We start from the raw sequence: 11,605 nt of genomic DNA on the forward strand, positions 1-11,605 counted from the left end.
ACTCATTAGAAACTCCCCACCCTTAACAAGCGTCCGAACGCCAAAGAAACAGAATAAACAGGTAGAATGGCCATTAGCCTGAAAGATGGGATTTAAAACAGGCGGGGCTTAGCGTTCTGGGATTTGGTAAGGTAACCTAACTGGTAAGGTTATGATGGAATTAAATGATAATTCTAGTGTTTTTACGAAGTATTTTTTTATTTTATTTTGCTGGTTATTAAAGTTCCGTAGAGTCATTTCTGAGGTGTAAATTATTGGCCAGAGCACATCAGAAGCGTCAGAAAACAAATACGTTTTCACGTGATTCCTGTTACTTTTCTCAGCGCTGTTGAATATGGACCAATCACAGTCGCTTTCGATTACTGGTTAGGGATTTTTACTAATTTAAAACAGACTGTTACGGAAGATTTGAAATCGCATGTCACTTACCAAATACTTGGGATTAGAAGATGTAAAAATTGTACTTTTTAGGTAAAAAAAATCTCGAGTCAAATAAGACAAAAAAAAAACTCCTAAGTTTTGAATGCAGCTCAACGGAGAATTCGACTGTCTGAGCCGTCACGCGCCCCCTTGAGGAAAACAACACTGCCGCATAGAAACCAGTTATTAGCAGGCAACATATACCGCCCAACTCTGAACATCATCACGAGGCTCAGCCAACCCGCTGTCAGCTCGTACTGAGCGCTCGTGTTGGCCACGTCCCCGGGCCACGTCGCGCTGCTCTCGCCATCTTTCGGTCGGGAATAGCCGTCTTTATTGCGCTGTCGGGGGAAAGCTCAGCACTTTGAAGTATCGGACAGCCTGTCCACCAGATACATTTAATTCACCCATTCATCAGCTCTTAAGAAACATGAACATTTTCAGACTGACGGGGGATCTTTCCCATTTAGCAGCCATCATCATCCTGCTGCTGAAAATATGGAAAACAAGGTCGTGTGCAGGTGGGTTGTGCATTGATTGTACGAGAAATTGACACGCCAGTTGCACTCTGCACTGTTTACGGTTGTTTTCTGAGTGTGTGTGCATTTGGTCTGTTTGACAGAAGTTTATCTGGGCAGTTAATCCGTTTATTTGTGTGTGAACTTTTGCACTAGGCCTCATTTGACTGAAATAGACGGAATGATGATATATGGATAGTGTTTGTTTGTGATGACAGCTTTATATTTTACAGTAAAATTGATGTACTTCTTATACAATTAACTACGTCTTTGCCAGTCCTGCCACCCACAGTTGAACTTAAGTTTGTTTTTAGTACTAGATGCATGACATACACATCAAGCTACAGTAAAAAAAAAAGTGGTAATCTAAGCAAAATCATTTTTTGAAACCCTGTTCAACGTTATTGCATGAGTTTTGCATCATATGCAGATGATTAGGCTGTAGATAAAGTTCATGATGACTTCATTCATTCATTCTGATTGCATGCAGTGACCTGTGACGTGGCAGCAGGATGCCATTATAATATTAGCCTATTTATTTTAGACGGGCGGTCATAATAGAGATGCGATGTATCAGCTAAAAAAGTAGATGGATTTGTAATTATGGATTAAGTTTACTGTGTCTGACCAGATTGTCATATCTGTTCAAGGTTGCTCAAGAACTGTGCACTAGATAGACCTGATCGTTCATTTGCTAGTCAACATTTGGACAAACCTACTATTATTTTTAAAAGAAATCGTGATTATAGAGTGATGAAATAGCACAAATGGACGTATAGGGATTATGTAGTAGGACCAGTGATCCATTTATATATTTTATTTTTGTCTGGAACTATAAAGTTATTAAAAAATACATTTAAAATGCTATTCACACAAAACAAATACTTGAATACACTTCTGTGTTGAACGTGTTTTTAAAAAATTCTGAGTTCAGAGTCATTTTGATCATTTTTTAAATGCTCAAATGTCAAAAATTGTCTAAGTGGTGTAACTGTTGGGAGATCAAAATAAATAAAAGTCTTTTTAAAAGCTGACATTTTTGATTAAAAAATGGTGGCATAGGCCTGAGTAGTTTGGAATAATATTGTATTATTGTTTAAAAAAAAAAAAAAAAAAAAACAACAAAAAAAAAAAAAACATGCATGAAACCCTTTTTTTTTTCCCTCAAAGGGATAGTTCACCCAAACATGTGTATTACTTTCTTTCTTCTGCTGAACACAAATGAAAATTTTTACAAGAATATCTCAGCTCTGTAGGTCCATACAATGCAAGTGAATGGTGACCAGAACTTTGAAGTGCCAAAAAGGACATAAAGGCAGCATAAAAGCAATCCATAAGACTCCAGTGTTTAAATCCATATCTTCAGAAGCGATATAATAGGTTTGGGTGAAATACAGATCAGTGAGTCCTTTTTTACTATACATTTTTTTTATAAACATTTACTTCCAAATTGTTGTTCTTTTGTTTTTGGCGATTCACATTCTTTGTGCACATCGGCACCTTCTGGGCAGGGATGGGAATTTATATTAAAAAATACTTAAATATTGATCTATTTCTCACCCACACTTATATCGCTTCTGAAGATATAGATTTAAACACTGGAGTCTTATGGATTGCTTTTATGCTGCCTTTATGTGCTATTTGGAGCTTAAAATGTTAGTCACCATTCACTTGCATTGTATGGACCTACAGAGTTGAAATATTCTTCTAAAATTCTTAGTTTGTGTTCAGCAGAAGAAAGAAATTCATACACATCATAGATGGCACAAGGGCGATTAAATGATGAGAGAATTTTCATTTTGGGGTGAACTGTCTCTTTAAAATATTATTCATTTGAAAAATGTTTGTCTACCAAATTAAAGTCATGTGGTGTAACCAACATGCATGTAGCCACTCTTTTGATCATGTGACAAGAAAACTGTAAAACAGAGAAGACCCCTTTAGACCTTCATGACTGTGTGAAGGTTTTTTATTTGTATTTTTTTTTATTTTTATATCAGATATGTTGACATTTTTATAAAAATAAAAAATAAAAAAAAGGCAAAGTTTGTTCAGGACAGGTCAAATTGAGAAACCACAAGAAAACTTCTTGATATGACTAAAAAATGCATGATATTTCTAATTCTATTTTATACCTTTAAAATATGTTTGAAAACTTTTTTGAAATTAATGATGAAGATACAAGGAAAGAATTTTAATAACTTTAACTTGATGGTTCCACCACTTTACTTTTTAAAGTCATGAAATATTTGTGTAATTTGTATTTTTTTTATTTTTCTTAGAAAATTCTATAAATGTTTTTCATAAATGTATGAAACCAACACAGACACAAAGATTGCATTCCTACGAACTACACAAAAAAATAAAATAAAAATAAATATCCTTCACTCTACAAATTTGAATTTCAAAAATAACATGATTGCATATACAAAGAAAAACGAGAGTGTGAAATGGGGTCTCATATGAATAAACATTACTGTTCGCACATAATATTGTTAGATCCCATTTGCGTGTTTTTCAGGTATATCTGGAAAGAGTCAGATTCTGTTTGCCTTGGTGTTCACCACGCGTTACCTGGACCTTCTCACCTCCTTCATTTCCTTGTACAATACCAGCATGAAGGTGATGATGAACAGACTGATTGAAGTTCATCCTTCTACACAAAGCAATTAACAAAGAGAAGAATAGTACTAGTATTACTGTTTAAATGAACCCTCATTTCATGTTTCAGGTCATCTATATTGGATGTGCCTACGCCACAGTGTACCTGATCTACGTGAAGTTCAAGGCCACATATGATGGCAACCACGACACTTTCAGGGTGGAATTCCTGGTCGTCCCAGTTGGCGGCCTGGCATTCCTCGTTAACCATGATTTCTCTCCGTTAGAGGTAAGGGAGCAGATCCAGGCTGTTGTTTTCCTTTTGCATTAAATTAAACATGCCTTTTGAAGAGATTAGCTGCTAATAGAAAGCTGCCCCAGTTTACCTGTTAATGTTGTTGTGCTCTTTTCATTACAGATCCTGTGGACATTTTCCATCTATCTGGAGTCTGTGTCCATCCTCCCTCAGCTTTTTATGATCAGCAAGACCGGAGAAGCCGAGACCATCACCACTCACTACTTATTCTTCCTTGGCCTCTACCGTGCCCTTTATCTCTTTAACTGGATCTGGCGCTTCTACATCGAGGGCTTCTTTGACATGATAGCCATCGTGGCAGGCATCGTTCAGACAATCCTTTACTGTGATTTCTTTTATTTATATGTAACAAAAGGTGAGTTGGTCTTTAGAAATCCTCGTATGTGTTCATTGTTAGTGCTGGATGACTTTTATATTTGAAATGTACAGGTTTTTTTTCCTTAAAGGTCAAGTGTGTAATTGTTTCGATGTTAAACAATACTTTCTCTTATCCCAACTTAATGTGCAGAATCAACTAAAAGTATGATTTTCGTAGGTAGTAGTTTGGGGTGGGACTATCTGACCAATGGCAGATGGGGGGAGTGTTCAAAAAACCTGTTTGAAAACAGTGATTACTTTGCAATTCTGTTTTGTGGCATTAGTGGTGCAGAAATTCAACACTTCAGTTGTTTTAAAGCAGCTGACTTACTGAGATTTGTTTGACATCTTTGGGGGAAAGTCAAATCGATAAGCTTGAAATTTTGATCATGCTTCTCTTTAGATGTCGCAGCCACATAAGTGATTGGAAGAATTGCTTTTCAACAGTTATTGAAGTATCATCGACGTGTCAAAGGACTTTTTGATAGACTTTAGCAATGATCAGGCATCACTGTCGGGCCATCATGGTATTATCCTTTTTTTAGGCTGAGGATTTGATTGTTATCTGTACTGATTCTAGCTGACCCTTCCAAACAGAAAATTGTGGAATCAATGGAAATATCTAGGCCTGTTGTGATCATCTTACTAAACTTCGCTTTTACTTGTTGTAATCTGATAGTTGGAAGCAATTCATGTGTGTCTTTCCATTTTTAGTGTTGAAAGGAAAGAAGCTGAGTCTGCCAGCTTAAGTGCCAAAGAGAGGGGCCCTGGCAGTCCACGGAGGGGTTTGGGACACCACGGCCACAGAGGATGAGTGAGATGCCTGAGACGGAGTGCGAAAGAGATCCATTTCTGTTCATCCTGAGCCCTCGTTCACAGCAAGTGCTCTGGATTACAGCAGTGGCCACACTACGGCTTCTAAAGTTTTCGGATTCCTGTTTTATGCATCTTGACTTACCCTTTTTTATTATTCTGTATAAAGAAAAAAGTTAGAAAAAAGTTTTCTACATGCAATGTGTAATATGATTTGACTGGCAGCATCATAATGGAGCTGAAAAATGCCTTGAATCTGGCAAAGTTAACAGTCAGGGACTGATTCTTATGATGAATATTGATTATGTTTGTAAGAGTATTTTCAAACTGATTAAATGTACATGTGTTTTAAAAAGATTAAGGAAGTGTTTGTTGGACATTGCTTCTTATGATGGGGGGGGGGGGGGGGGGTTTGCTCAATTTCTCAATACAATATTCCTTTGTTAAAGAAGGTCAATCATAATACAGTGGTTACCCAAACAGTGGTCTGCTTTTTCATTTAGGTTAAATGGAACAAACTCAATGTTAGAGTTTTTTTTTTTTTTTTTTTTTTTGTAGTTATAAAGCAGCTTAAAACATCCTCACCACTGTCTGTCAGCGTACTGTATTGACATGGCCTTTATCACTGTAAATGACACTACAAATCAGTTTCTTTTTTTTTAAATGGAAAAATAAATTCAATCAAATTTGTTCCGTTATTCTGACTAATTCACCTCCAAATTCCATTGATGCCATTTTTTTAAGTGTTTATTTGTGTAAGCTGATGGGATGGAATTTGTTGAAATTTGACCAGTGCTGCCCATACTAGTATCCTCATGATATTTGTTCATGGGCTGTTTTCTTTTCTTTTTAATCTATAAGAGATTTGGTGGAATGGGTATTGTTAAAGATTTTCACTAAGCAGTCACCATCCTTTGGTATGTTATTGATCCCAACAATTACCACTTTAAGATTATTTTATAGCCAGTTTTTGATTTGTTTTTGGGGTTTTTTTTTTTTAAACCACTTTTGCATGATACGACAGCCTCAAATAAAGATTTTATGGGAAACACTACTTGTTTTGAAAATGTCACTTTTGCCATGACAGAAAATAATCATTTCAATATACCAGTACTTCAATATATTGATTTAGTCTTGAAGGCACTCATTCATCCAAGTCACAGCAAAATATACTGAAAAGGAGCTGGAATTTATTTTAGCATTTAGTAAATAGACAACTCAAACGAGGCATGCCATCTTCAACATATGGAAAACGAGATTCGGTCTCATGCTTTTAAAGGTGCACAGAGTATTTTTTTCTTTTCTTATTAAAATAGTTTTACTCCTAAATTTCTGGCAAAATTTTCCTGTGAATCAAAAGCTCATTTGAATGTGAAAATAACGAGCAGCAAATTTGGCTAGTTTCGATTTGTTTGTAAGGGTTTGCTATACACAACACAAAATTTAATTTAATTTAAACAGACTATCTCAGTTCAGAACACTCTGGGCTGTGAGAAAAGGTTAAACATTCGATGGATGGAGTCATGTAACAAAACAACATGGTGCTGGTCACAGCGGAATTTGTCTTTGGGAGAAACGGCAACAAAACTACATCTGGTAACTGATAAGTTACCTGTTCTGTAACCCCAGTTCTCTGAAACATCGAGTGGAGAGATCCACCTATGGGAAGGGCATACGCACCTGACCTCTGCAGAAGCATCCAATTGCACCAAGTCTGGCTTGACAGACAGGAGCGTGTGTCCAATGTTGCCGTAAGGCCCTACCCTTACCTGAGGGCATAAAAGGACATGTACGCGCTACTTTCCTCTGTGAGCATATTTGCTTCTTGTGAAGCAAGCTGGTGGATCTCTCCACTTAATGTTTCAGAACTGGGGTTACAGAATAGGTAACTTTGGTGATATGGGCATGGCCGAGCGACGTCTGTGGAGAGCGAGGCTGGGAGAGGAAGAACGGTAAGGATTGACACCTGTGGGGAAATTATCTCTAACAGCTGTTCTGTGTTACAGTGAGAGCTGGAGGGCAGTCCAGACTGCAGGAGGGGAGAGAAAGAGACCCACACAGCAGTGCCTTTGTGTGCATTCCTGTATATTGTGCTGAAAAGCAAAGTTAATTTGGAGCTGACATCGCCGTCCCCCGCTTCCTCCTTCATAAGAGAGTTAGTGATCTGCCACAGTAACCTATCGTTCTCTTTCATCATCTCGTGTTCGAGATCCAGCATGGGAATATATGGATAACTCCCCGATTGCCCTATACACTTACAGGGAGATGCTGTCAGCCAAAAGGATGGTCTCCCAATTAAAGGCGGTGCATGACACATCCTATATAATATTAGAAGGCTCCATAACCCATACACAACAAAGGGAGAAAAGGCTGTGCATTGTGCTTGGTGTGAAACCTATGAGATGACACGTACACAGTGAGGGAGAAAGGGTTATGGGTGAACCCATTATGAAGAACCCACACCCAAAACCGCATGTGCTACTGGGGTTCTGGTGACATGAAGTTGGTAGTACCTGACAAAAGTGTGGGGGGAAGCACAACATGCAGCTGAACAAATGTCTTTCAGAGAGACTCCCTGAAACAGGGCCCAGGAAGCAGCCATGCCTCTCAAGCAGTGGGCCCTAAGGCCTAAAGGGCCTGGAGCCCCTTAAAGGTATTTGCCATAGATATTGCTTTCATAAGCCAATGGGAAAGACGTTGTTTTGATATAGGTTTACCCGTATGGAGGGAAGCCCATGAGACAAAAAGCTGGTCGCTCTTTCTGATAGTCTCAGCCCTACGCACATACATGAGGAGTGCACACACAGTACACAAAGCATTCAGCCTCTCATGTTCCATTGAGGCGAAAGGAGGTGGACGAAAAGCGCTGAACTCTAACACCTCCCCTGTGAATTTAGGGAAACACTTAGGAAAAAGGCTGGATTTGGTCTAAGAGAAACCTTCTCCATGCCTGGGGAAAATCTTGTACAAGAAGAATGAACAGATAGGGCATGCAGATCACTAACACGCCTGGCTGATACCATCGCCAGGAGTATTGCTGCTTTGTAAGACAAAAACTTTAAACAAATGTGCTCGAAAGGCTGCTGTGACCGAACTTCCAGCACCATGGAGAGGTCCCACTCAGGATCAAGCTTTCTAGTAACTGGCACAGAACAGCGAGCACCCTTCATGTATCTACGAATGAGAGGGTGCTGCCCCACTGCTGTGTCAATGAAGCCAATGTGGCAAGCAGAAATGGCTGCCAGGTAAACCTTGATGGTAGAAAGGGATTTACCTTTGTCCAAAAGGTTTTGTAGATGTGACACCAGATGATGTGTATTACACCATTTCTCAAACACCTGCCACTTACAGTCATACAAAGACCTCGTGGACAAGACCCTGGCATTTTGCATGGTGGCAATCACCTTGGGGGGATGCCCCAATGTGTTCAGGTTGGACCTCTCACAGTCCAGGCCCATAGCACCACCCTGTCTGGGTGAGGGTGGTATATTTCTCCATTCGCCTGAGACAAGAGGTCCATGCATAACGGGAGCAGGCACAGCTGGACATAAAAGAGAAGAATTATCTCCGCCAACCACAGTGCATTGGGCCATCTGGGTGCTATGAGAATTGTCAAGCTCTGCTCCATCACTCTGGCTAGAGTGGGAAAAATCAAGCTGAGTGGGGGAAAGCATAGAGCCACTCTCCAAAGAGAGGGTTCCCCCTCGACAGGGGATCCGTGCCCGAGTTCAAAACACCCGGGATGTGGGTTGCACGTAATGACAGGAAGTGCTGACTGCTCCATACCAACATTTTGTGGGCTAGGCAGTGAAGCTGAGGGGAGCGCATCCCTCCTTTTTGATTCATGTGTGCTACGGCTGTTGTATTGTCACAGCGCACTAGGACATGATTCCCTTGAAGGCAGGGCAGAAAATGTCTTAGAGACATCCATGAAGTCAGGAGCTCTAGATAAATTATGTGAGTTGAGCGTAGTTTGGTCAGCTACGTCCCATTCATTGTCCTGCCCTCCTGGGTGGCACCCCACACGGTCAGGGAAACTTAAGTAGATACAAATTTTCATAACATAACCGCCCCTAGAGGCATCCTGTGTGCATAAAACTCTGTGCTCGTCCATTAGCACAATGCTGATGTACAAGCACGGAACACTGTAACATTGTGACGGAGATCGTGCAGGGGGCTGAAATGAAGAGACAAAATCCATTTCATGAAAACTCTCATCCTCAAAAGCCCCAACAGCAAAACCTGGATGGCTGATGTCATAAGGCCCTGTAGTCTGAGGCAAATGTGATACCGCATGCTCGCTCCCTCTTTGAACTGTGAGAGACAGTTCATTACAGATGGAATGCTCTCTTCTGACAGACGAGTGCGCATCACAGTGGAATTCAGCTCCAGATCCAGAAATGTTACATTCTGGGATGGAGTGGAATTGCTTTTGCTCAGATTTATTCTGAAACCCAGAGATGCAAGAGCACTAGTTGTGTGTCTTGCACTACTTTCTCCCTTGAATTGGGTATGATTAGCCAATCGTCTATATATGTCAGGATGTTCAGCCCCGCTAGGCGTAACAGTGCTAATCCTGCTTCCACGCACAGACAAAATACATACGGGCTCAGGGCGAGACCGAACGGCAGGAACGTGAATTCATAACAAATTCTGTGATAGGCAAAACGAAGATATTTTCTGTGTTGGGAATAAATGCTGACATGGAAGAAAGCATCTTTCAGATCCACTGATATGAACCAATTGTTCTGATGTATTAAACGAGAGAGTGTTGTATGTTAACATCTTGAAATTGTATTTTCTCAAATGTCTGTTTAACGCTGAGATCCAAAATAGTGTGCAGTGAACCACCCTTCTTTGGAACTAGAAAATAATGGAAATGTTGACATAGGTCCGGGGGAACTACCCAAATTGCACCTTTCTCTAAGAGAAGAAATGTCCTCTTTCAGAAAATGAGCAGAGCTCTCGTTTGTCTGCGAGAAATTTACACTGCCGAAATGTGGGGGTTTCGTGGCAAACTGAAGCCTGTAGCCATGCGTAATTGTCTGAATTACCCATTTGGGAGCTGGCATGGCGTGCCAGGCTTGTATGCTGACTAGGCTGTTTGTTGCAGGGTTTAGGTCAGGCAGCATTGTGGTAAAAATAGCCAGTAGTCAGTTTCTGGGGAGGCACAATTTAAAAGCCTCGTCCTTTTTTTTGGTCACAGCGCTGCTGCATGAGGGCGACAGCTGGACCAAAAAGAGCTTGTCCAGTTTCAGCTGGGGCTCCCGCCATGCGCCTCTTCTCGCTGTCAGGCAAACTGGAGAGATTCAGCCACAGTGCATGTTCACCCGTGACAGATAGAGCCATAGCACGGCCGGAGGCTTGGACAGCCTGATGGGCATTACGAAGTACGAGGTCATTAACCGTGACGATTTCCTTCCACAACGTGGGCGAAGGAGAGCCCTTCTCCAAATGAGCCCTTCCACAAGTTCAGCCTGGAAGGGAGAAAACATTCAGAGCTTGAACGTCGAGAGCCGACGCTCTGTACGAGCCCTGAAAATGGAGGCAGAGTAGTGGTCCATCTTGTTAGGGAGGGTGGGCTTAGGGGGGGCAAGTAAACCTCCCTGCGAGGGGTTAAGGTGTCTGGCCATTGACAGTTCGATGGTGGGGGGGAGGGGGGGTCACCCATACCGAGCATGGCCACATCCTTCACCTCCAAGCCAGAGAGACCATGCTTAAGGTCAAGCGGGATTCTCCAATAGTGCTTCATGTGCTTAGCGCACGCAGGAAGGACAGGCAGAAGCTGTTTTCTCGGGCAAGGCGGCGGCACCAACAGTTTTCCATCATAAACATCCCTCTTCTGATCAGCGCCATTTTGGAGGGCCGGCCATTCGATGTTGAGCTGAGCGTGGGTGGCTTGCAGGCTGAATAAAACAGCAAACTGACCAGAACTCCTTTCACAGTCACGCCTGGTGAAGGCTGATTCAAAGATGTGTCCTTCTACAGACTGTTGAGTGAGAGCCAAATGTGAAAACCAGTCGAGCTGTGAGTATTCCGCATAGAGGTCTATCAAGCCAGACTTGGTGCAATTGGATGCTACTGCAGAGGTCAGGTGTGTATGCCCTTCCCATAGGTGGATCTTGAACACGAGATGATGAAAGAGATCTAATTAAGTTTTTACATGAAACCTGTTTGAGTCAAAAGATGGAGTCTCTCGTTTCATCTGATATGCCATTTTTTTTTACAATTTGAGCACTTTATCGTGAAACACCACGCTGCTAAACACAATGTACACTATAGTGTACAATAGCACAAGGTTTTCATAAAAAATCCTATATGTACTGTGCATTTTTACATTAAGAAAAGCCCTCTCAGAGGCTTTACATAGAGTTAGGATGAAAAAACGGTACATTCTGAATTGTTCTGAGATCAGTGCAGACAGACAGCACACTGGAGGTTAAGACATTCACCAAAACATGGAGTCAAAAGTTCAGTTTCAGGCTGCAGATGATGTTTGAACGGTTCAAATTGAACCACTCAACATGGTTGGCAGACATGGCACAATGGTAATCAGTACATAGATTCAGAAATTATAATG

At 41.1% G+C, this 11,605-nt stretch overlaps 1 protein-coding gene across 1 annotated transcript; it reads left to right on the forward strand.

The window, feature by feature from the left end:
- The first annotated feature begins 675 nt into the window (after nt 1-675).
- Nucleotides 676-6,079, forward strand: LOC127423182 (ER lumen protein-retaining receptor 2-like). Its single transcript, XM_051667314.1, has 5 exons — nt 676-941; nt 3,460-3,560; nt 3,670-3,828; nt 3,958-4,210; nt 4,927-6,079. Exons 1-5 carry the CDS (start codon nt 851-853, stop codon nt 4,959-4,961), a joined length of 639 nt encoding a protein of 212 aa, XP_051523274.1. The 5' UTR covers nt 676-850; the 3' UTR covers nt 4,962-6,079.
- The last annotated feature ends 5,526 nt before the right edge of the window (nt 6,080-11,605 follow it).

Source organism: Myxocyprinus asiaticus, chromosome 32 (assembly GCF_019703515.2).
Source record: "Myxocyprinus asiaticus isolate MX2 ecotype Aquarium Trade chromosome 32, UBuf_Myxa_2, whole genome shotgun sequence".
Classification (NCBI taxonomy): Eukaryota; Metazoa; Chordata; class Actinopteri; order Cypriniformes; family Catostomidae; genus Myxocyprinus; species Myxocyprinus asiaticus.